Source organism: Cynocephalus volans, chromosome 2 (assembly GCF_027409185.1).
Source record: "Cynocephalus volans isolate mCynVol1 chromosome 2, mCynVol1.pri, whole genome shotgun sequence".
NCBI classification, from domain to species: Eukaryota; Metazoa; Chordata; class Mammalia; order Dermoptera; family Cynocephalidae; genus Cynocephalus; species Cynocephalus volans.
This window is the reverse complement of record NC_084461.1, coordinates 140,700,632-140,726,838: the sequence shown is the minus strand read 5'-3', so window position 1 is coordinate 140,726,838 and position 26,207 is coordinate 140,700,632. Positions and strand designations below refer to the sequence as shown.

At 40.5% G+C, this 26,207-nt stretch overlaps 1 protein-coding gene across 13 annotated transcripts in view; it reads left to right on the top strand.

The window, feature by feature from the left end:
* Positions 1-26,207, top strand: part of EBF1 (EBF transcription factor 1) — a 378,728-nt gene that overhangs the window by 219,766 nt on the left and 132,755 nt on the right. For all 13 annotated transcript variants that reach the window (XM_063085514.1, XM_063085520.1, XM_063085516.1 and 10 more), the window contains one exon: positions 22,237-22,318. In XM_063085514.1, the coding sequence (XP_062941584.1) occupies positions 22,237-22,318 (82 nt within the window). The remainder of the gene's footprint in view (positions 1-22,236; positions 22,319-26,207) is intronic.

Below are 26,207 nucleotides of genomic sequence, written 5' to 3'. Positions count from 1 at the left end.
CAGTTATAAGAGGGTGGGAAATCCTGTTATAGTAATTGAAAGGTGGGGCCTTTAAGAGGTGATTAGATTGTGAGGACTGGCCATGTGAATGGATTGATCCATTCATGGGGTAATGGATTGATGGTTTTCTTTTCCTTTTTTTTTTTTTCTTCTTTTCTTTTTTTTCTTTTTATTTTTTGTTGTGGGTTGATGGGTTGATGGTTTAATGGGTGATAATGGGTGTGGTTCTGATGGCTTTATAAGGAAAGCAAGTAAGAGGTTAGCTCTCTTGCTCAGCCCATTATCACGATGTGATACCTTGCATTGCTGTAGAAGTAGGCACTTACCATGTGTGATCACTGGACTTTGGACTTTTCAGTCTGTGAAACTGTAAAAAATAAACTTCATTTCTTTGTAAGTTACCCAGTTTCAGGTATTCTGTTATAAGCAACAGAAACAGACTAATACATGCAACAAAGAAAGTTTGGATTGTACTAATGAGATTTTATAGAGCTTATATCTATTATTACAGGTGATATTCCCCATCTCATGAAAAAAAAAATCAAGATTATGGCCACATAGTGTAAAGCAGTGGATGTTTCTCATTAGTACTGTTTGGTTTTGCAAACATTCCAGCATGTGCTACTTTGCCATAAGTCATGATGCTCTGTACACACAGTTCACAGCCAGAGCGTCTTGAGGCTTGTGATGCCCTCCATTACTTTATTTTGGATTCTCAATTATTTCTCAGTTATAGGTAGCATTTTATCATTTGTGCTCTTCAGAATCAAGCAGATATTTATAAGCTATATCTCAGGTTCTGAGGATACAGAGATGAAAAGCCATGGTTCTTATCTTCAAGGATCTTTCTCTCTAGCTGGAGAGATGGGTAAGTAGTAGAGAGCTCACAGAATAAAGTGATGAATGTGGTTGTGGATGAATGTGCCATGGGACCCCTGGGGTGGGACAGTCCACGTCTGTGTGGAGGAACTTGGAAGGCTTCTTAGAAGGAAAGGTAGTAGTTATGGTATTTTTTGAAATATAGAGGATTCTTGTAGACCTGGAGTGGGCAGGGCTGGAGGTCCACATCAGGGGGAAGAAACAGCCTTTGAGGAGACCTAAGAGAGCTCAGAGGGTTTAGGAAACATCAAGTGGTTTAGCATAAAAGAACATAAAGGACACGGATGGTGGGCAAGAGATTTCGCTGACTAGATTCTTGGGAGCCAAATCACAAATGGTGGCCCTTATGCCATGAGACAGTGAGAGGAAATCACGTACAAATTTGAGGCAGTAGCACTTGTGTTTGAGTTTGGTGTCTCAGGAAAACAAAGTGTCTTCAGGAATCAGAATCAGGGTCTGAGGAATTCAATTCTTTGAGATTGTTTCATCTAATGAAGGGCTGCTGTTCCTAATTGGATGATTTTGATGAACAATTTCTAAGTATAATTTTAAGAAAATGATAATTACAAGATTGTAGGTAACTTGTTTAGAATTTTCCTTAAATTCCATAACCTCACAGTATGGTGTCCACTTTACAAAGGATGCATTTTCTCAGGGAGGATATAACTCCATTCAGGCTTTTGGCAGAGATCTCTTAAAATGAGCTTTCTCCTACCCTACACTTGGATGTGACATCTTGGTGGTAGCATGGGCCTACTGGAAACCCTAACCATGTCCAATATGTGACTTGCTTTGCTGTAGTTGAGTCCTTTTCTCAGCTCTGTAACAGGCACAGTGGCATATACGGGGCTTCTCTGGGGCAGCCTCTATCTCTGGTATCAATACATTCTATAACTGCAGGTGATAAAACAGGTTGGACCTGTGAACATGCAATATATGCTGCTTGTTACACTGTGGTTTTTTGGTTTCTTTGTGTTTTGTTTTTTATAAATATGGATGTCTCTGGGACCTAAGTTATCAAAATCCCTGCACCATTGGGCACAACAAGGGCCACTTTTTGGAGTTTCCCCAACCTAGTGTGGGTGAACTTCAAGTTACCTTGACCCATGCCAATATTTTCAAGTTAAACTGTTTAACGTTCATTCTCCAACATTATGCAACTTTGACCCAGTAATTTTTATCCTAAGTAACTATTTTAAGAAAATATTTAGATATGCAGATAAAATTTTGCATATGTGGATGTTCACTAATGTATTATTTATGATAGCAAAAACTCGGAAGTAATCAAACAATAGGAGATTAGTTGAATATGTGCTATATATAATGATATGTTATGCAATAAAAAATCATGTTTTTAAGATTACCTAATTACATAAAAAAAGGATATAAAATCTGTATATGGTTATAAAATTTGTACATACATAAAAAGACTTGGAAGAAATGCGATAAGGCGGTTTTTATCTATCTACTACTTTTGGGTTTTAAACTTTTTTTTTTAAACAATAAATCAACATTTTTAATCTGGAAAAATATAGACATTATTTTAAAATATGCCACTTGGGAGTTTAAAGAGGTCTCTATTTACGATGCCTCATAATCAAAGAGAAGGCAATGGGATACGTGATGGCCAAAAAAAAAAAAAAAAGAAAAGTGGGAATTACTAAAGTCAAACTAAACTGCTTTGGCCCTAGGATTTTGTTAAGCAACAGAGGAGCATTAACTTAAGTCAGCATTTGACTAAGCTAATTCCGGACATTTCTCTCAACTCCTGGGCCGGTGGTTTTAAGTTGCAGAGCAGATTTCTGGCTTGGGCCAATTGAGGGAGCGTACATAAACATGGGGTTTATTTTGTCAGGGATGTTCTTGAGAGACTCAGTTCTTTACTGATCTTTTTTTGTTCTTTGCGGACATTTATTTACTTTTGAAAATCCCCCTGCAGATCCTCACTTGAGTGAAAAGGAGATGTGTTCTCATGGCAGGGCTCAGTCGCTGATCAACAAGGCTCTAAGAATTGAGCATAAATTCGGTTACTGTTGTTTTTAACATTCCAGTCAGATGGCTTCATTTCTATAAATGAATGATTTTGCTTCAGATATTTTCAGAAATTCCCATCCATGTTTTCTATTCTGTGTATCCTATGTGATAGAAGACATTAATAATGTTTCTCTTTACCTTCCAGTTTCTTTTTATTTATTTATCTTTTCAGCTGCCTTTGAATGAAGCTCATGATGGCAAAAGCTCTTAGCCATCACCTTGAATCCTCTGGGGAAAACCGGGGACAAGTGACTAGAAAAGGTCCGAATTGATTCTCCTCATCTCTTTAGTGTGTGCATGAGAAGGGAGATTTACAGTTAAGGACCTAAATCAGATCTGGCTGTTAAAGTTTTTGTTGAGGATTTAGGGAGGCTAAAGCTAAAACTGAGTGTCATCTTGGAGGTTAATCTACCCAGCTCTGGAATGTGTCCCGCTCACTGTGATACTGACATGGTGAAACAGCTGGGAGGCTCCAAGCTTACCTCTGTGCAGGGCGTTGGAGGTGGATGTAATGATGGGCAATGCCAGGGTTCTGAGGCAAAAGTTATCTGTGCCCTGAGGCATGCATGCAATGGAGACACAGTAGGTGCCATGGACAAGGATAGAAGGAAATAAGGAGCAGGAGACTCTGAGCAGTCAGAAATGTCACTTGTGTATCTTGCAAAGTCTTAATCAACAATCTTTTTAAAGTTCAAGCTAACTGCACGGGCTGAGAAAAGTGGGCAGTGAGAGAGTCAAGAGGCTGAAGGTTTTCATGTCCTTCTAAAAGTGAAGAGGACTGAGTTGCTCCAAAGAGAACCATACCACAATGGCATCCATGTCCATTGCCAGTGGAAACCATGAGAAGTGGCTCCTTTCTAATGGTGGCTTGTGTCCAGTCTCGGAATGGGACCACTTTTATATTCTAGATCCTCACTCTTGTGTCTGAGAGCCATGGTGAATAGCACCTTTCGCAAACATGCTGAATACCTTCTTCATCATGATAAGCTGGATAGTGTCGTGAACAAGAACATGGATTTGGGCATTAGTCAGACCTGGATTTGAATTCAGACTCTCTCATGTACTAGATTTGTGATCTCAGACAAATGGACTACTGATAGTGCCGACCTTAGTAGTTGCTACGTTAGGGTTGCTGTGAAGGTTAAATGAGATAATGTTAGGAAAGTGCTTAGAAAATTACCTTGTACATAGTAAGCACTCAAATAATGGTAACTAATTAGATGAATAATAGAAATCATGATGGTATCATCATTAGTAATAGTAGAAGAAGAAGTATATAAGCAGTACTGTGGGACTTTATACATCAATTTTTGTCTTATTTCTCTGGAGATCCCATAGTAAAATATTCTATCAATGTTCATTTATTTATTCACCATACAGTTATGTGCAAACAAGATGCTCCTAAGCACTGTCCAGGAAACTAGATTGTATAAAATATGTTCCCTCCTCTTAGATGCTTGCAATCTAGCTGGCCAGATAAGAAATGTAAATGCAGATAAGCAATTACAAGGTACTAAGGGACCAGAGTGATATAAACAAAAACTGTGAGAACTTAGATTGTGCTGTTTTGTCCAGTGTGATCAAGGTGGGTTTGGAGCTGTCCTTGAAGAGTAGACTTGACTTTTTTTCAGTGCACAGGTAGCATTCCAGGCAGAGGGAACAGTGTGTGCAGAGGCTTGGAGGTAGCAGATGGCAAACTTTCAGGGATGATGAGGTGTTTGACCAAAGGTTTAGTGAAGGACAGCTTTGGAGGAAAAAGTTAAGTTAGACAGTTTTAGCCAGGAATGGCCCCAAGTGTGGTCACTGAGGTCAGGCAGAGCCTCTACTCCCATAATCCCTTCTAGGTGTTCACAGCCAAGTGAAGCAATCAGATTCATCATGCACAGATAACCTAAATATAATACGAACTTGGCATATACCATAAGAAAGCTACTCACAGACCTTGAACACCTTAGGCATGTGAAGAAGCAAGACATTAACTCCAAATGGAAAAATCTGGGAAGTCTTACTGGAAGAGGAAGAATTTTAACCAGTCCTGAAAAGACAGAGGGACTTCAAGAGGGAGAGAAAAGCATTACACACAGAAAGAACCATCGAGGTAAAACTTGGAGGTTGGAGAGAGCTACTTCCCAGTGAACATGGATTATATAATATGTGAGGGCCCACAGGGTTATTCTAATTTGGGATAAAGATCAATATAATTCACTGTGTGTCACTTGGATAAAATGGAGGACAGATGAGAAAGAACTTTCATTCACTCTTTCTTCACATCCCAACTGAGATGTGGCTCTAGTAGGGAAAATGGAGTGGGGATGATTCTTCCTTTGATAAATGAAGGCAATGATGATTGCTGTGAATGTCTCTGATGCCACTCACGTGTCCCAGGCAGAAGAAAACTGCCTGGTTCCTCTATTCCTGAAGCTCGCTGTGTAAGGAACAGGCCAGCTGCCCATTTTATCCACTTTCTCACTGTCACTAACCAGCCCCACTCCTGAACTCATCAGGGATCTACGATTTCAACACCGAAAGATCTGTTTAAGCCAAAGATGTTCTCCTATCCTCTGAGCTCCCATCTTCCTGACCAGGCTGTAGACTGTCTCAACATGTCTCAACACACTTTTTTTTTTTTTCCAATCTGTGCTTTTAGAAAAAGGGGAGAAGAAATTCAGCACCTACTAAATGTTTGTCATTTAAGCCTTGGTTTCTTTACTTTATACTTTGCTGCCTAAAAGAAAAAAGCGGTCCAAAGAAAGAGCAATCACCTTCCAGATTTGTTATCTAATGATGACTTTGGTATCTGAAGGTGGCTTTATTTTGACATATGTTGTTCCCCTCATTCCCTTGAGCAAACAGTTACAAAGGAACAGGACCTGAGAAGCTGGCATGAGTCAGGTGGGTCTGCTGTTCTCTTTGAAAAATTGCTGTGTCTCAGACTCTGAATTTCTTAGGTACCTGAACTAATACTAGTTCACCACTAGAAACAGCCAGTGGTGAAATGCCAGTTTCATATTACAATTAACAGTAATTCTGGTAGCTGTCATCACTTACTCTGAACAGAGGATCCCCAGCAAAAGCACGACACTGTCACGGCTGCTAATTCAAAGGCATTGTGTGAACTATGACAGATTGGTGCACCTTTTATGCTTAATTCAAACAAATAAAGTCTAGCAACTTAAATGGAGTAGAGGGAGAAAAAGTTTTAACACATTTCTGTAGATGAGCCCACAAAGGGTCAACCTAGAAAAAAAAGTTGTGTTAAGGGAAGTAATTAAACAGAGGCAGAGAGATTGAATATTAGTGCTTTTGCAGAGTAAATGAGGATAAATTCTGTTAATTATGTGACTTTTTCCAGTACTAATGTGATAATAAAGTACTCTAATTCCAGAGAGCCCTGTCACAATCCCAGCTAAGGCAGTGACCCTTCCACTAGGTGAGACCAAGAAGCAACTTATAAAGCTTTCTAGCAAAAAGCAAGAAATCAGAGTTAAATGGATTTTTCCCCCTCTCTCCGTGTTTAGTGTAGAAAACCACTACCCAACACCATCACAAGGCTGTTGGTGAATGGACTGTCTTATTTGAGGCACGAAAGCACTTACACTTGCTTTTATGTTTCGTTCCTGAGGGCAGAAATGTGAGCAATTCAAAGAGTATAAATAGCCCAGTGCAGGCTTCTAGTCCAACAATTAACAGCACCAAAAAGATTGTACTTGGAATGTTGGTGAAATTACTGTCTTCAGGACTTCAATCTTATAAAAATTTATGTCATCATGAATGAGCAGGAACTTGTTTGGGGACAACGGAGAAAGGAAACTTGATTTTTTACAACATTGTAATTGTAGTGGAAGACCAGAGGAGAGGGTGTGAGATACTTGTTTGGGAGAGTCAGGGCAGTGCCCCAGTGCGTGTGATGTTTGATGGACGGCTTGTTGTTCAGGTGGGAAGGCATGGAAGGGGCAAAGAGAAAGGATGCTAGTGGAGCCACAGCATGTGCAAAAGGGCAGAGGCAGCAAAGTGGAGGGGATGCTGAGGGAAAGGGGACAGGTTCAGTGTTGGAACTCAGAGCAACGTAAGCTCCAAGGTAGAGAGTAGGAGAGAGGTAGGTTTGGTTCAGATCATGAAGGAAATGGGTGATTACTTCAAGGGGCAGAGGAGTTTTGTTTTGTCTTAATTTTAAAAATAAGGATCAAGTGCATGTGCACAGATTTTACCTGCAGTGTCTCAGGACTGAGAGAGATATGGTAGCTACTTGTGCATGTTGACTGCTGCACTTCCCAGTGGGTTCTTAGAGAGTCCTGTGTCAGCTCTTAGGACAATAGGCTGTCTAGTGAGTCTGTATCAATGCTTGTACCAATACCTGGCACACGTTGTCTTTTGGTAGGCAAGTTGCTAAATCTCTCTGTGATTCAGCATTGGGGCAGGAATGGAGGATGGGTGAGTGGATGGGGGGATGTGGGGTTGCTGTGGGGATTGAAATAAAGTATGCACTAAGCATAGTTCCTGACACAAAATAACCACTCAATAAACATTAGCTGTACTTTTACCCATTATTATTTTCCTAAAGCCTAACACTTTGGTAAAGCATTCAGCTTGGCTACTTTTGAGTAGTCTTTCCCTTTTGAAAAAAATACACCACTATCAGAAGGCAATTAGTATTCTGAGTCATCTTGGTTAAGAATCATCGCACTAGAGTGTGTATGCATACTTGATCCCATGGTTCAAGGAAAAACACGTGAAACCCCATATTTTCACAGGCTGTTCACTTTGAGAACAATTTATCATCATTCTTATATTTGTGAAGGAAGAGCCTTCTTTATTAAAAATAAAACTGTGAGGGTTCAGGGAAACAGTTCTGGAAATAGACTAGTTGGGAGGAAACACGCACTGGGTTCAGGGGAGCCCGTGCTCTCTCACCAAACCTCTTGACTTAAATTGGAGTGGGAGGATTGTGTCAAGTTCTTTTGGGGGCATCTCCCTTACACGTGGTAGCCATCAGCAGGAGGACCCTTGAGAGAGAGAGATGAAAACTCAGGGAGAAGAAATAGGGACCTCTATTGTAGCCTTCTGTAGCCACCTGTAGCTTCTTCTGTGCTTAACCTTGAAGACTCCATACTTTGTTTTAATAAGGAAAACTATTTACTTATAACCATTTTATTGATCTTTCCCATGTTGTGTTTGTCTTCCTGTCATACTGAAGAATCTAGCCTTGAGTCAACTGGGAAGGACATTGAAGGACAAGTGTGTATGTTTGGGACAGGGCAGGGGATTGTCCCACTGTGGTTTCATTTCAGCAGGTGGGTTCTTAAGTATTGAGGGGGCAGGACTTATGCTCATCTGTTATTCTCAAAGGGGATTGACCAGAAGTTCTGGGGAGAAGGTCCTGCTGCTTAGTAACTGTGAAAAGTCAGAAAAGTCAGAAAGTTGGGAATCCATCAGGCATTCATTCATGTACTCATTCATTCATTCAGCAAGTATTTGACTACCTGATACTGAGAATTATGATGGGGTAAAATGTCAGTGATGGGGACTGAAAGGGACCACTGAGGTAGGATGCAAGGAGATATTCTTGAAGACGTGACATCTAAGGGAGACCTAAAGGATGGGAAAGAACTAGGGCCAGATCATATCAGGGCCCAGAGTAAGGAAGAGCATGGCATGTTTGTGGACGTGAAAAGTCCCTGTGGCTGGAGTGCTCAGGAATTGGAGCCAGAGGCTGTCACTAATTGGCTTGACCCCTTTGAGCTTCAGTGGCCTTATCCATCAAATGGAGGTGACTTTATCTACCCCCTGCCACATCCTTTAAGAGTTTTGGTGAGGATCAATTAAAGTTAGAAAAGAAACTATTTTTTTTTAAATGAAGCATAGATGAAAAAGCATAGCCTGTTTTTTTAAAAAAAATTATGATTGACCTAGTGAAGAATTATTGCAGATAGAACTGAGCATAAGTTTGAATACCTGTTTCCTATACAAAGAGGATTATCCCCACAAATACCAGAAGCCATGGTTTCATTTTTAACTCGTCCAAGGGTAAGTAGTGAGCTTTATGCTAAGATTTTGCTTTTTATTATGAACTATATCCTGGGCTTGTATCCTGGTTCGTCCATTTAGGGTGTGTGGGAACTTGGACTCTTTTACCAGTTTCTCTGGCTTCAATAAATTCATCTGTGAAATGGGGATACTAATAAGCCTTACAAAGGGGTTGTGGTGAGGATTCATTGGAATGATTCGTGTAAGAGCCTGTTGTCTGATATGTGCTGCAAAGTGAAATGGTGTGCTCTTTATGTGAAAATGGGAGTGCTCTCCACGCCAGTGAGGCCTGCCTGGATTCGCATGTCCCCCATTAAATGTAAGAAGGGATAAAACTTGCTTGTACTGGGATGATGTTGTCTTCTTTCATACAGAGAGTTCCAAATTGCTGACTTTTGAGGCTACAGACTTTTTAGAAGCAGGGAGGAAGGCACCAAGTCAGATGTTTTGTTTCCTACACGGTTAATTGGTTGTAAAATACTACTAAAACTTACTGCTTCAGATTGAATTAAGTGCCCTGGGAAATCCAGCTGTGAACAGGTGGGTGCTGGAGGTTTTCCCTGTTTCTAGTCATCTGTGGACAGCCTCATGCTGGTAAATACACACCACCTCCACTTTTGCTTCTGGACCCAGATGCTGTTCCCAACTTCTCCCTTTACCCAACATGTCAGCTGCCAAAGACCTGGGAGAAAATCAAGCTTGACTACATCTGAATTTCAGATGACAGGATTCTTAAAAATAATTAAACAAAGGAAGACATGCCATTGCTTTAAAAGCAAGAACTCTGCTTTGTTTTTTTTTTTTTTTAATGAGAGGAGTCCCATTTAATGGAGCCACAGGTGTCCTTTTTTTATTATTTTTATTGTTATTGTTATAATTCATTTAAAAATGGGCACAAGGAGGCCCTGCCCTAGTCTTGCAGACAAATGATGTGCACACTGGGACCTGTCTCCCAGATTTGTTTTGGCTGGTACTTGTGTTGTTTGGTACATTGGGATGTTTCACACTTAATGTGTATGTGCATTTCCAGCTTCTCTTCAAATGGGAAGGTCTGGCAATACTGTGTCCATGTTGCCCCATGGAGTTAGTCGGCTGGAGAAAAGTCGAGATGTCATGTAGACAAGACCTTCACTCTTCAGCTCATACAATCCCCAGCACTGTCTGTGGTTGTACATGCAGCTTAGTTCACGCATTGACATTACCTGCCTGGGCTCTGTAGCATCTGAGTTTGCAACACCTAATTTAAAAACTTCTATTATTTTGAAAGTAAACAGCAATTCTGTATGAGAAAAAAGTGTGTGCACATGTGTGTATGTTGTCTATAACTTTATTATAGTGACTTGAGAGCAGCCTGGAGGGTGTTGAAGCTGCAGAGCCTGAAAATTAGCAGGACTTTTCAAAATATTCTTTCACACACACCTTTCTTGAGAGCCTCCTTCTCCTGCCACCTTCTCACATAATTGTTCTGTTGGCATCTACATCTCCACTGCACCCCACCTTTCTTGGAGAGTGTTGTATAAGATAGGCTCTTTTTCCCTTTGCTCCTCCTATCCATGAGAGTTCACATGTCCTGTGATCTCTAGTAGGTGGAATACAGGTAGATTATGTTTTTTTTTGTGGATTCATCTCGCATACTTTGAATCCTCCAGCAACTCCAGCCTCACATCTTTCCAGGTTCAACTCTGGTAAAAGGAAACTCATCTCTTCTTTAGCTGCTCAAACAAAAGTCCTGCAGCTGGCTTGGATTAGGCCTGATTGGCTTGACTTGGGCCACATGCCTATCTCTAAAGCAATCATGTAGTTGGGGCTATGATGGCGGCCAGGCATGGATCACAAGCACCCTTCTGGTTGAAGCATGGAATGAATCCATGCTTCTGAAATGCAAGGACTCTTGAGTGAGGGTGATGAATTTCTCCAAAAAGGGAATTGGAGATTGTTATCAAAATAGGAGAAAGAGGATTCTGGGCAGTCAACCCACAGACTCCTTGCACAGTCTTGTGAAACTTCTGGACTCATCCCACAGAAAAGCATGGGTATACAAATTTGCATACAATGTTGGGGAATTCAAGGACCCCATGTGGGCCATCCATGGACTCTAGGTTAAGAGTATCAGGACTAGACCATTTCTGAGTTCTCATCCCATTCTGGCATTCTTTGTTTTAGTAAACGATTGATTTTTGTCATAAAAGCTTTTTCACAGTTTTATTTCCAATGTTTCTGGTTTTAACTGAAGCTGTGAAGAGTGACGTGTTATGGGGAGTGCATGTGAGTGACCTGTGAACTACAAAGCACCCTCAGAAAGTCTAAATGGTGTCATTGTTCGTCTATGATATCGCGTTAGTTTCATTTTCCATCAGCATCCTTATGATATCATGAGAAATAGTGCTTAATAAAGTGTCAGACTCTATTTTTCATTATGATTTTAAAATGATAAATTTCTTCTTATATTTTTATGGACTAGAATACACAGACTTATTGGATCATCCATAATATAAACTGGAATAGTTGGGAGCTCATGAGATTATTGTCAGTGCTCTGTGGGCATGTTGCTCACTGGTCATTTTTATTTGGAGACTAGTCTTGAACTTTAAATCCAAATTAAGGAGTCACTTGTTTTTATCTGAACTCTGCTAGTGTGGCATGTTGGGGTGCAGTGATTTTTTTCAATGGAAGCCATTGTTCAAATTAAATTCACTATCCCCAATGGGTTTTAAGCCCATGGGATGGCAGGCATATGGAGATGCTGAGACTGGGACCAGGGAGAGTGTGTCTGAAAAAGTGAACAGGCAAATGGGGTGAGAATGTTAAAAGGGCAATGATGATTTAAAATAGTTTCAGAATAATTTTTATCCTTAACAAGACTTTCTGACTTTTTCTCAGGCAACAGCTTTTCCAGCTAATACCTTTGAAAAAAAATTTTTGAGGGGGTAGAAATATAAGCTTGTTACTTTTCCTCAAAGCAAAATTTCCCAAATATCATCTTTCTCTGGCACGCAGGAACCCCTTTCTTGTTCTGTGGCTTGTGCTGAGTATGAGAGATGAGAGAGGGAATTTTATTTTTCTTTTTACTCTGTAGTAATTTGACTTATGTTTTTGGGCTAAATTTCAATGATGTGATTAAATGTCCATCCCTTCTTTGCAGTTTGCTATTTTCTGGAACTCCATTATTTCACTTATTGCATGGTATTGACATTATTGTTGATTTTTTAAAGCAATTTGCTATCAATTGTCAAACTTCAATGTGCATCAGGATAGTTTGAATGCCCTATCCCCTACTCTACCTCTGCCAAGGCAAATTTCTCAGGTAATTCTGATGCAGGTGGCCTCAGAACTGTACTCTGGTGAGCTTCCATAAGGGCAGGGACTGGGTTGTCTCTGTATGCATTGTGCTTTGCACATAGTAGGTGCTTAGTAAATACTTATCGAATGGAGGACTGAGTGAATGAATAAGTGGATGACCTAAGGAAATAGACTGAATGAAGAAATAGCAAACCATTAAGAGTTTTAAGCACTGGGTTTCCACAAAGTCAACAGAATGGTCTGTAGAATTTTGGAGAGAGGAGGTCAATATTAGATTATTAGTTTCATGACCTTTTATCTCTTTGGGTTACACTTAAACATTTTAAGAACAATGGCAGGTTTAACATAGAGATAATATTTTAAACTTTGATGTTGAGAAAGTTTTAAGTAGGAAATTAAGGACATCAGTGGTATGGGGTCTTCCCAGTTGATATTCTTTTATGAGTTACACATATATGAAACTAAAAAATGATCTACGTTTTACAGAGTGTGAGAAGGATAGCTCTTAACTGTACTCATTTGAATTAAATAGAAAATCTTAGAGCACAGAAACTTTGGGAAAGCCAATCATTATTTTAGTTCCTAAGTTATGCAGTGCAAAATGGGACAACATTCCCTAGGTTCTGTGCTGAATGATATTCATTTCAATGTTTGCAGCAATACAGTTGTTTATTTTTTCATTAAAGTGATGCCTATTCATAGAAAATTCAGAAAATACAGAAGAAAATGCAAAGAAAGAAGTAATCATTGTGCTGTAATTCAAAGTTAACCACCATTAATATTTACAGTCAGTTTAAGTCAGATATTTACTCTGTGTTTTCCATGAACAGCTGTATGAGGTGCGGTGTGAACAGGCAGGCACTCTCAAAGGGTGTGTAGTGCCATTGAGGGGCAGATGAGTACACGGTAACTCTAGTGCTTACAGAGCAGACCAGGTGTGACAAGTACCTCAGCAGAGTGCAGGTGGAAGTGACTGATTCTAGCTGGGGATATTTGGGGAGGTTTCATGGGCACAGTACATTTACACTGCATCTGGAAGGATAAATGAGGTTTTGAGAAGATGAGATGGAGTGGGAGAGGGGAAAGCATTTTAGACCCAGGGATACAGCCTGCACTGAAGGCAGGAAGGAGACTTCATGTTTGGGACACAGGATGTAGCTTGATGTGACTGAAGAAAAGAATGCTGGAAGGTGAAGAGTAGGGGAGCAATGTGCCTTGACATTATTGGGGACTTTAAAAGATTGGCAGATCCAGCTCCTGCCGAAACACCTACAGTAGATTAATATTTTAAAGGAATTCAACCTTCTTGGCAATTACTCAAATATTCTATCATCCTGAGTCAAAAGTTTTCCTGGAAATTTGAATTTGAGTACTTTCCTTCTCTTTTATTTTTCTTTTGGAAGAAAACTTGAACCAAAGTCACTGTGATCTTAATACAATTGGTACTAAGTGAGAAGAATCAGTACATACTGGGCTCTCTGGAAAATGTTGTTGGTTGAGTGAGTGAATGAATGACAATGAACATTTGTGCTTTATAGTCTTGAAAAGGATGGTAAGTTGAGAGTCCAGGCAAAGTTGCATGCCTCAGTCACTGTGGACTTGAACTCCTTGATCTTTCTTTGGCATTTGTCACCTCCAAAGGGGAAATTAATATCGAAACCCTTTGAGTCCTTAGCAGGGAAAAGTGAAATTCTAACATCAGATTCTAAATGAATCTGCTTTAAAATTTTAAACACGTGTGTATTGAACAGGAAGATATCTAAAGTCTTTCATTTTCGACCTGTGGCTTTCTGTCTGCATGAAAGACATTCTAAGGTTGTGACTGCTGGAACTCATAACCACATGCAGTATAACTAAATCCTTAAGATGATGTGCATGACTTCTCCCAAGAGACGCAGTTTACTTTGATTTTGTTTGGCCATCGTTCTCCAGGTTTGATTTGGCTCTGTTACCCGACCCCTCTCCCCACCTCCCTTGCCACTGGTATTTTAGTATGGTTAAAATGCATTTGAGGGGTCACAGATAGGGTGAGAGTGATCATGAGTAAAACTGAAATGTATTAAAATTTAAAATTGAGAATATTCAAGGGAAAGTATTAGCAATTTATATGCTGGCTTCAGCTCTAATTTTGAATGAATCTGATGATAATGGTAAGAGTATAGCCAGATACGGTCAATGATTCATATTTCCATAATATAATATATATATGAAACATGCAAAGGAATATAGTTTAATGGATGTGGGCTTTGGAGCCAAACTGTTTACGTTCAAATCCCAGCTCTACCAGTTACTAGATGGGAACACTGGGCAAATTGCATAACCTTTCAATAGCATTATCTGTAAAATGGGAGTAGAAATAGAACCTTATAGGATTGTGGTGAAAAGTGTAAATGAATTAATACATGTAAAGCACTTAGAAAAGGGCCTTACACGTGGAAAAACTATAACAACCACTAAGTTGAGGTACTGAGGCTCCTCCTGCCTCACTTTTTATGCTTGGCTTTGTGGCATGAGTCATTGTTATTGAAGCAAAGTTGCCACTGCACTGACATCTTTCCCAGCCTGGGGAAGGATTTGCACCAGTAACCCAGAAGTTCAGGACCTGATGCCTTTGCTCAGCACCTGTCCCCGGGTCTGCAGGAACTCAGTGCCTAGTCCTTGCAGGTTGTGTTCCTTGTAATGGAAACAGTTTAAAACAAATGTGTCCTCAGTCTGTTCCCAGCCCCAAGAAGGAGAGACGCACACTTGGTTTGGTTGTCTGCCTCATTCCTGCTATATATCAAACTGTTAGGATGATTTCAAATGTCTGCCTAGGGCTAGAGTTTGTACCTTAATTTGGGCAAGAAAGACTTGGCATTTGGGTAATCTTTATAAAAGAGGATCCCCGAAGAGGAACAGCCTCTCTACCACACATGAGCTTACAATTCTTTTGAGGTACATCCTTATTAAATTTCTAGTTAAATTAAATTTGCAAAGGTTGGGCTAGATGGGTAGAAGTCAGTGTTAGGCTAAAGTACCCTGTTCTGACTTCCCTTCTCCGTGTCATTTCCAAGGAATTGCAATTTATTCTTTGCCCATCGGCCACTTGCAATTTGTCCTTGTCCTCTACCCTTTCACTATCCTGAGCCTTTTTCCTACCCTTCAGATTTGACTTCTAGCATGAGGAGACCTGTTTTCAGTGGGTCCTTTTCCTTTGACTATTTTTAAATTCTTTAGTCGGATGCTATGATATTCCAACACCTTTTTTTAAAAAATAATTTTTTTTTTAAATCCTTACCACTCATTATGTCTTTCCATCAAGGCCGAACTCTGAGCTCTGAGGTAATGAATGCTTTTCAAGTTGATCATGTTCATCCCTTCAGACCGAGAACATTTTCCACAGATGCCCAAGATCTGAGGGACCTTGGCCAGAGGAAAGATAAACTTTTGGAAGTCAGTGGCCAATAACAGAGGCAGCCACATGCTCGTCCCCTGGCATCCCCAAGAGAGTGCCACAGCTTGGTATTATCTTGCCACTGTGGGGAGGGAGGAGAAACTTTGCTTCATGGGCGTAGAATTCCCTCCATGATTTGATTCCTCCCCTTTCTGCCTTCCCCACCTCTCAAACAGAACTGTGGGGCTTTTATGGTCAAGGAGGTCCTGTCTCAGTCGTGCATTTTAATATCAGAAAGAGAGGAAGTCAGCTCAACAGTGCAGAACTTTTACTCTTACTCGGGTTCAGCCTCTTTAGCCTGCCCTTGTGGCATCCCTCGGATTTTGGCAGACTTATGGGTGTCATATTTTCACATGGATGAACTGTATTCTACCATGACTTCTGTGTATGAGGAACCAAAAAGTTTTCTTTGACATTGAAAATACAGTTTTCTCTTCCTAGCTGTTTTGGCCTGATCTGTTTTCAGGGAAGATCTACTTTTTATTGTGGTAGTGGCCATGGGGCTCTTGTTCAGCTCTGTATCTGTGGTGGCTACTACGAGGTAGTGATGGTATTTCTGAGACAGCCCCTGGCAGCTCAGGTGGTCTGGGTCGGGATAGGTACTCTCAAGTTAAAAATTTCAACTTTGGGGGAGAACCCTTGTATTTCTGGAAAGACTTCTTTGATTATTTCTGGGCAGTAGCTTTGGCGACAGAGGCAAGAGTTTCTGTGCTTCTTTATCAAAGCTAAGGTGATGGTACAGTCTGTGGAAAAGACTCCTCCAAAGAGGTCCTTTGAATCCTGAGGCAGTGCCCTCTCCACTCTGCCATGTGTGTGGGAGCAGCTGGAACTCCACATAGAAGGGACCCCAGAGTTGTTTCCACACAGCTGTTTCCTGCATCGGGCCAGAGTGAGGCTCCGTGTCCTGAATATCTTAGGGAAGGATCATCTGCCACATAACCATCTGCGGACATAAGTCAGAGGAACTTTGGGGGAGTCTTCAGACTGCAAATGGGGGGTTTATGTCTTGGTTTAGGTGTGCTTTGATGCTTTTCCTTTCTAGCCTGAATATTATGACAGCAGCTGCAAACATCCAGACGTGATTTTTCAGAATTTGGGTTGGGGGAGGTGAAAACTCAACCTGCTCAGCCCAGATCTATTGCAGTGCTTTGCATAATAATTAACGATGTACAGGCTGTTGCCTAATGGACAGTTTTACTATGTGTGCCCTTCAGTTCTGACTAGCTGGAGTCCTCCTTGATTTAAGCCACTACCTCTTTCCTTTATGTGTCTTGGCCTTTGGGTAAAACTGCTGTAGTCATTATTGTCTTTCCTTGGTGGTTGTTTCCTTTTTGTCTTTTAGTTGGCCATTCATTGAAACCTATAGTTCTCATTGGGTACCTAGATCTTTGCTTCTTTCCTCAACCCTAACATTTAAAGAGAGAAGAATACTTTTTGTATCTGAAAATCTCAACATCTCTGAGTGCTAGGCAGTGAGCAGAGATAAATGATGATGAAAGAGATTATTGCTTCCCCTATGCCTGGAACTATTTAAACACTCCACATGTGTTATCTCATTTAATTCTCATGGGCTGTCTAAAGTAGGTTCTGTTACTTCCCCCATTTTACAGATGAGAAAATTGAAGCACAGAGAGGTTAAATAATTTGCATAAAGTCACACAATTAATTAAGCAGTAAAGCTAGAATTTGATCAAAGCTGCACTGTAGTCTCAGGAGAGAGATATTGTGATTCCTGCATTTTAAGGAAGCCACTGTGATTCAAGGAATTGTTGAAATTTACCCAGACTGTCTTTGCTCTTGTCCAGTAAACTACTGCTATCTTTATTGTAGAATGCTCCCATGTCTTTCCTTTGGAGGCCCTAGATTCGGTTTAGCTGAACAAATATTTACTGAAAACCTACTGGGTTCTAGGTCCTATGCCACATACTGTGTATACAGAGATGATTTTTTGCTGTGTTGTTATTCTGTAGCCTCATGTAGATGAATAAGATCCTATTGGGTAATACAATTAATTTTCCATTTGGGGGAATCCAGAGTAACCTTTTGTTCTCCAGTACTTTGCTAGTTACATGGAAGCTATTCACGCTAGATACTGAATATCTATTGGTTGGTAAAATGCAATACAAGTATATCATTGAATAAACAATTTCACTGTACAAATGTATGTGTTTGATTGTTAGTTCAATGATGGGCTAATGCCTACATCAGCCTGATTAGCAAACCTAAATACAACTTTTAATAGGCTATCACTTTTGGTTTTAGGACTTTCCTAATTGAGGTGGTAGACTAAAAAGTTTGAGAGTTCTAGCGTTGAGCTCTTATTGGATTGGCTTTAGAGAAGCTGACATTATTATTGCAAAAATCATACAACTAGACATCAGGGCATGTGGATTATAGTTCTAGCTCCCATAACTATTATTAACTATGTCATGTCTCCTGATCTCTCATTTTCCCCCTATGTAAAATGAAGAGGTTAGACTAAGTTATGGTTAAGGGTGTTTATAATAAAGTTCTATAACTCATGGAAAACTCATACCATGACTAGTCCTTTTGTCCAATCTAGGAGATTTGTTTTCGACTATAGATAAATCCCTTAATTTTGTTGAGACTCTTGTTTTCTTGCCTTTCAAATGGAATTGATAATTCCTGGCATGTCTAATTTATAAGACTTCTGTGAGTATTCAATGAGATACTGGGGATATGAGTCCTCTGAATAATAACACATTCATGAACACAAGAAGATATAATTCATATTGAAAGTTAACAGAAAAGTGTTGGGTTTTTCACTACCTACCTGCCTACCTGTCACCCCCCCAAAAAACAAAAACAAACAAAAAAAAACTTGAGTTAAAAAGGTTTGATCCCGGTTGGGCTGTTTCCTGGTGTTTATGGAACTCGTTGGAACTCTACGGGGTCCATAGGGGTTTTGTCCTTCAGTGGGTCAATTTCCCACATTTGGGATAAGGCTGCCACACTGTTTTTCCTGACAACACTTTATCAAACACACTCGCCACACAAAATGCAGCCATTCGTTAGACAAATGTGAGGTTTTGAGTTACAATAACCTCTGCGTTGTTAAAAGCCCCCTTGAAATCTGAGATCATCTCTGTAGGCCAGCAGACGTACATGCATCCCCTAGTTTACAAATACCTTATAAACTTAGCCTGGTAAATCATCCCTCAAATTTGTGTGCCATATCTAACTCTGTCTTTTAGTGATATTTTAAACTCCTTCTTCTAACTCCTCTCACTTCCTTTAAGGAAGTGTGATCCAAAAGGGTCAGACACTTGGATTCTACTTGGGGAAAACTTTGAAAGATCTCCTAAGGCTCTTCCTGGGGCAGGCCGGCTTACTCCAAAAGAATTGGCCATTCAGAATATCTTTGCCACATAAGGGCTGGTGCGAGGCCGCAGGCACCAATTGACGGCTCTGTCTTCCCCATGACAGATGGTCAAGACTTTAATTTCAGCAAGTGATCCTCTGTTGAGGGGGCAGGCAGGGATTCTGCCAGCATGCCAAGTGATGGGCGGCTTAAGGTGATGGGGATCTGGTGTGTGCCCAGCATAGCATTTGTGCTAATGATGGGCTGCTGACAGGTGCCTCACCCTGGCTCATCTGGGAGGCAGAAATCCCCTGCACCCTTAATTCTGTTTCTCTCTGGCAGAGCTAGTGTCCTGTTTGCCTGTCTTTCAAAATTTATTTTGGCACCAGGTAGACCCCCTCATGATGGCTAGCAGTTGTCTGACTTGAAGATGCCAGAGTGTGTGCTGACAGCTCCTTCTAACACAACCTGAATCTGGCTGTCGAGTCTGGGCTCAAATGGCTTAAACACACAAAGGCGGCAAATACTATCCATCCTGAGGAACCAGGCAGGGGGTCCCCTGAAGGAACGTAGCAATGATGTCTCCTTCCATAATATTCACCTGCTCCTGTGGAAATAATGATACTAATAATTACTCTTAGTAGTGCAATTACTTTTACTCTTATTAGTACAATTACTATTACAGTGCAATTGCTATCAATGGTGCAGTTACTATTAATATCGTTACTGCACTCCTATTACTAAATCGTAGCATGATGGCTCAGAGCACAGTCTCTGCAGCTACACTGTCTGAATTTGAATTCGAGATTCACATTTACTAACTTTTGGACAAGTTACTCAACTCCTCTGAATCTCAGTTTCCTCATCTATAAAATGGGATTAATAGCAGAGGGTATTTAGGAGGATTAAATGGGAAAACGTATTTGAAGTTCTCGGCACTGTACTGAGTGCAAGGTAAGCACAGAATACACAGAAGCTGTTATAACTATCACTGCCACCGTTACCAATGTATGCTTGCCATATACATTATCCCAATTAATTTTCACCAATTAATTGTCTTATAAGGTAGTACTGTTATTATACCTGGCTCACAGAAGAGGAAAGTGTGATGTAGAGAAGTTGAGCTCCTTATTCAAAGTCACACGAGTAATACCTGGCTGAGTCAGGATATGAATCCCATTCTGGGCATTTCTGGCTGTGTCTTTCCACCATATCACAGTAACTCTCATTGTCAGTTTAGTGGTAGTCAGCCTTCTTCTGAGGATTGCAGTGGCTTTCAAAAATACTCCTTCTAACCAGCTGTATTTGAAAGAAGCAGCCAGTTTTCACATCTCAGATGTCTTTGGATATGGGCTTGAACTCCAACAGTATAGGGGACTCACTACCACCAGCTCTACTGCGTTACGTGGTTTCTGAAAGCCATGTGTGATCAGTACAGCCACCCAGCACTCTCATTCTGAGAGCTCAGGGTAATGGGGCAGTGCACTTAGAGTTCTGACCACTCTCTCAACTCCTTTTCTTCCCTAAGTCTACCCTACTGAAAGAAGACACAAGTGAGTGACCGGCTGATTGGCCTGTGCAATGACAGTGTTGCTCTTTGTTTTGGGAAGGGGCGCCCTAGGTCCGACTTTATTTTACATGGTTGGGCTTCAGCTGTGTTCTGTGAGTCATTTATCTTAGACGAAAGGCTGATAAACTTCAGCCTCTATGGAAAGAACCTGGAAGTAGGGACAAATGATCATTCAGAGGTCTGCTTTTATTGATGTGCAGTTGAATGTTGCGTGATGTTGAAAGAGCCATTTCAGAAGGATGCTTACATCTTAAAACATTACTCTTTTGAAAAAGTCATTTTTTCTCTTTGAAGAGTCATTCCCATGCCATACTCTCATCTTGGCAGATGCTAGGAGACCAGGGAGGAGAGAGGCTATTCTGGGACTTCTCTCAGTTTAGATTTCAGAAATTGGTTGAACTAGGTATGTTCTTGTGCAGTGCCCTTGTTATAGAGGACCCCAGTGCTGTGTGGTTGATAGACGTTGTACCTAGAGCTGAATTCACACTGAGGCAACACCGGGTGAGAATTCTTCACCAGTTATGTGTATTGAGGTGGGAATTTTACTCCATTGTCAACTTGAAGTGGGGGAAAGGTGAAGAAAAGAGAATTCCTACCAGAATTTAACTGGCCAGCATTTTAATGCATTCTAATGTCTTTGTAACATATTTGGGCCTGAAATCCACAGGCACATCTAGGCCTAAAAGTAAAAGGAATTGCAGAACTTGGATGGCTTTACAAATGCTCTTTTCCCAAATATGGGCAGATAGAGGGGTTTCACCGCAGGCGGCCAACATGAATGCCCTAACATGACATCTTTAATACGTGCTGCTTTTTCCATGATGGACTTTAACAACTACTTTGGTTACATAACAAAAAACTCAGAAATTTCCCTATACCAGGACACTTTTGAGAGCTAAAGTAGGTACTATTAATACTTATACCAGTACAGCTGGTGCCAACTAGTATATTTTTTGGCAAATTGGGACCTTTGATCACCTTAGCTAGTAAAAATTGTGGATCTTACTATAGAACCAATTCAGAGACCAAAGTGGCAGTGTGGCAGGAAGATCCTTATTCAATCCCAGATAGCTTTTGTGTTTAGTAGGCAGTCTAAGGAAAACATTTGGGAGATATCTGAGAAGTCAAAAGAGGTTAATCAGTATGTGAATCTTACATACTTCTCATGGGTACTACTAATTAGAGTATTTTATTTGGAGATGCTAAGATAAGAAGTGTTTATATTTACCACATCCTTGTATTCACCCAGCATATGTTTTGTCAGTTCATCACCTGTCAATTTACAGAGCTTAAATTACATGTTGTTGTTGGGGATCATGAGTAATTCTCAGGGAATTATATGCAATTGGAACCTATCTTAAATTACGGTGAAGACTTTCCTACTGTAAGAGCGAAAATACTTCCTTAGGGGCTTAATTCTTTTGTGATATCTGTTGGCAGTACCAAGAGTGTTCCCTTCATTAAAAAAAAAAAAAAAAGGTTTAGTTTGGATGCAAAGCAAAGGCTGAAGCCTTAAATGAAATACGGGATCTAATACCAGTAGTTTTGAGTATTTCTGAATATTTTAGAAAATGTTTATAGGGAATAGAATGCGCAATCCAAAAGAGACTTACTACTTTTTTCTCTCCTGTGTCAGGACTGAACTGCTAACCGTGATCATTTGTTTCTTTACAGGTTCTTCTTGAAATTTTTCCTCAAATGTAACCAAAATTGCCTAAAGAATGCAGGAAACCCACGTGACATGCGGAGATTCCAGGTGGGTCTGTCTTGTCTTTCTTAAATCTCAATAACGACATGAATATCAAGAGAGGGTTAAAAAGTCTTAGGCAGGAGAAGATATAGAGTATAGTTGTTTCCCCAGAGGTGAGAAGCAGGTGAGGCCCTTGGTCCCCCAGGTATCTGCAATCTAGGAGTTGTTTTTATTAGAGAAGAATTGGGACTGCACCACCTGTGGTCACTGGTTACAGCAGTGACGTCCTTTGAGTCTAGTTTCGACTTACTGAATGGACTCACATGCCTAAACCCCCATAGATTAAGTACATAGAAATGATGAATTCTTTGTCTAAAATTTTGCAAGTAGAAAACCAGTAAACAAGATCAAAGAGTAAAACTGGTAAAACTTCTGTTTTATAATTGTGGCCCTTCTTCCTCACTTTCTCTCCACTCTCCTCTTCCAGGCTTGGAAATTGTTAGCAGTAATTGCTTATTATAAATGGACCCCTTAAGAAGCAGAGCGTGTCTAGAATGATATGGGTGACACTCACTTCTGTCTCAGAAATGTCCTTGTACAACACATGTGAATGTTCTCAAGCATCTGTCAGATCTGCCACCATTTAAAGCACGAGTGGCATGTTAACCTCACAGAATTTTACATTTACTAAAGGAAGACGACTCAAAAGCAAATGGGTTAACTTCTAAGACACAAAATGGTACTTAGGTTTTAGGAAATGTTGTTGAGTTCTAGACACGGTGCTTCTCTAACTTAAAAGTGCTGAGAATCCCCTGGGGATCTTGTTAAAATGCTGATTGAGGTCTGGGGTGGGACTAGAATTCTGCATCTCTAACAAGCTCCCGTGGGTGATGTCAAAGCCAAGGACCACACTTTGAGTAGCAAAGTTACAGACCCTTGTGCTGCTCTTCATCTCCTTTTACGGCTAACTTGTTTGCATGGTCAATGTTAGTTTCCCCATCAGAGTAATGACCCATATCTGGATGCTGGCACATCTGTCAGGGAGCAGCATGTTGTTTAAAGTATGTTCTTAGATATACTTAGTCAGCTTAAAGTGTAGATTGAAATGCATGATCTCTGAGAGGCTCTTGAAAAATTTTAGCTACACATTCTCTGAGGAGAGGAAGAGAAGGGGTGATGACTGTGGATGTCAGTATCTCTCAGTCTCCAAGATGACTCTTTTAAAAAAGAAATGAGTCTTATTGGTCCCATTAAAGAACAAATTCAGTGGAAATAAGACATTGTCTCCAGAGATTCTGAGGTATTTCTGTAAAATTATCTCAGCCTTACCACCTTTTGTCTTGACGGAGATGCATGGGGAGAACTCATAGATGATTCATTTCTTGGAGAGTGCTTCCCCTGGCTAGCTTCTTACCCCAAGCTGGTAAACTTGGGTGTTCTCTTCCCACACAGGACTTTTTGTGTGTGTTGGGCCATAGTCAGCTGTGCAGTTAAGCTGGTGAAAGCACACATACCCTGCTACTGAGCATGTGTTGCTAAGTGCCTTGCAACGTGTAGTTGGGTTTCAGTATAAACTATTTTGTAGCTTGCTTTGGTCTGGAGATGCACCATGTATCTTTTTTGACCAAGCTTGGGTTAGGAACAAAGCACAGCCAGCCATGAAACAATTTATGTTTAGTGAATATGTCTAATGCCTTATGAATACCAGGATTAACTCTGCTGTACTTCTTAGGGCAACAGAATTTGGGAGGGACTTTGGTGACACCAGGAATCTAAAGGAGCATTTGTGTAGAAATTCCAGGAGCTTGCTTTCCTTCATAGAATATGCTAGTGAAAGGTCTGAAAGCCTTCAATTATAGAAATATAGCTCTGTTACAAGATGAGAAACCAATTCAGTCTCTTATTTTTGAGGGTGTCTAGAAAGCTTTATTTTTGCACACAAAATAGTTATTCTTTATTTAGTAGGATGGCTACTGAGGTGAGGAGGCACAAGTTAGGTTTCTGGTAAGTCTTATAATCTTTTGGAGCCTCAGTTTCCTCAACTGCAAAGTGGAGTAAAAATGATGACTCTGTTTATTTCACTACATATGAAAGAAAAACATTTTACATATATAAGTCATTTGAAAATGTTAAAAAAATATATAATGTAAGCCCTTGGAGAAAATCCTTATGATAAACTGAAGATGAGTCATTAGTTCAGTCTATGATTTCTCATCATGGGCACCATTAACATTTTAGATTGGATAATCCTTTGTTGGGGGGCAGGGAGGTGTTGTCTGGGCATTACAGGATGTCTAGCAGTGTCATTGGCCTCTACCCGCTAGATACTGGTAGAGAACATCCCTCTTTTCAACCATGACAACCAAAACTGTCTCCAGACATTATCAAATGTCCTCTGATGGGGGAGAGAGAGGGAGAGAGGGAGGAAAAATTGCCCCTGATTGAGAACCACTGGTTCAGCCCTATACCTGATGACCTCTGACAGACTCTTCCTGGTGACAGTGCTACTGTCCCAAAGAGTACATCCTTTGATGTCCTATGAGAGCTGCCCAGCACAAGGTCTATACTGTCCTTCAAATAAATGTAATTTATCTGAACCCTGACAGTGCTCTTGCCTGTGATTCTCAAATGGATCCTAACTAGATAGACCTTTCTCAGCAGGGGCAGCTACCTTGGCCACCACCAAGTCAGTTTTTGAGTTGAAGAGCAGCTGTGTCTCTGTCAACAATCACAAATTCCTTATTAGATCTCGGATGTAACCTGCTTTGTTCGCATCACCCATTCATTACCTCCTGGGAGAGGAGGGAGGGTACCTTTGGTGAACACTGACTCATTTTATTTTGTATCTCTGTACATTTACATCTTTCTTTAATTATCATTTTTACACAGTTAGCATTTGGTGTTTTGTATGTAGGCATGTGGACATGTATGCAATCAGGGAATGAATGAATTGCTGCAGGAGAGTAAAAGCAAAATCTCAAATGTCCCTTTCCCAACCTTTCATTATTTTCTCCAGTCTTTTTTCTTTCACAACTATTACTCCTACCTTTCTGTGCATGAGTTCATGCTGATGGCCATTCCAACCTTCTCAAATCCATCTTTTCCCCCTGGATTCCATGACAACATTCACTCGTTCTCAGTCCCCTCCAAGAGTTGCTCTTTATCTGCCTTTCTGTAAATGTGGGTGTTCCCCAAATTTCTTTCTGAGATCTGGACCTTTTCTTACTTTATAGGCTCTCCTCTCTTCTCCACTCCCAGGATCTTAACTGCTATTTGTGTACTGAGGACTCTGGAGTCAGGGTCTCTGAGACCTGACACCCACGTTCAGAGCTAGCCACCCACATTCCTACTGGATATTTCTAGGAACTTAACTCAGTGAGCCCCAAACTAAACTCATTGTGATTCTCATCCCCCCTCCCCCCAACCCAAGCTGGTTTATCTTCCTATGTTCCCTGTCTTGGTCTATTCCTAACTTCATTAGTTCTGGGGAGATGACGGTTTATATCTGTGTCTACATTCAGTGTGTTCCATATTCATATGTATAAATACATGTGTCTATGTTTCTACCTTTATGTACATCTATGGACACAGGTAATGATGATGATGATGATGATGATGATGATAATGATAAAACTATCATTTATTGGGTACTTATTTTGTGAGAGGCATTGTGTGGAGTATTTTACATGAGTTACCGTATTCATCTTCATAATACTCCTAAGAATATGCAAAATGGATTATTCCCATTTTATAAATGAGGAAACAGGCTTCCAGCAGTTAAGCAATTTGCCCAAAGTTACACATCTATTGAGTGCTGAGGCAGTGATTCAACCCAGTCTGTCTGACTCAGATATTTTCTAATGTTTTGGAACAATGCAGAAATTGTCCAGAGTCTATAGGCAGAAACTTAGTGAGTCAATATGGAAATCCCTTAACATCCAAGAGCCATAGTGAC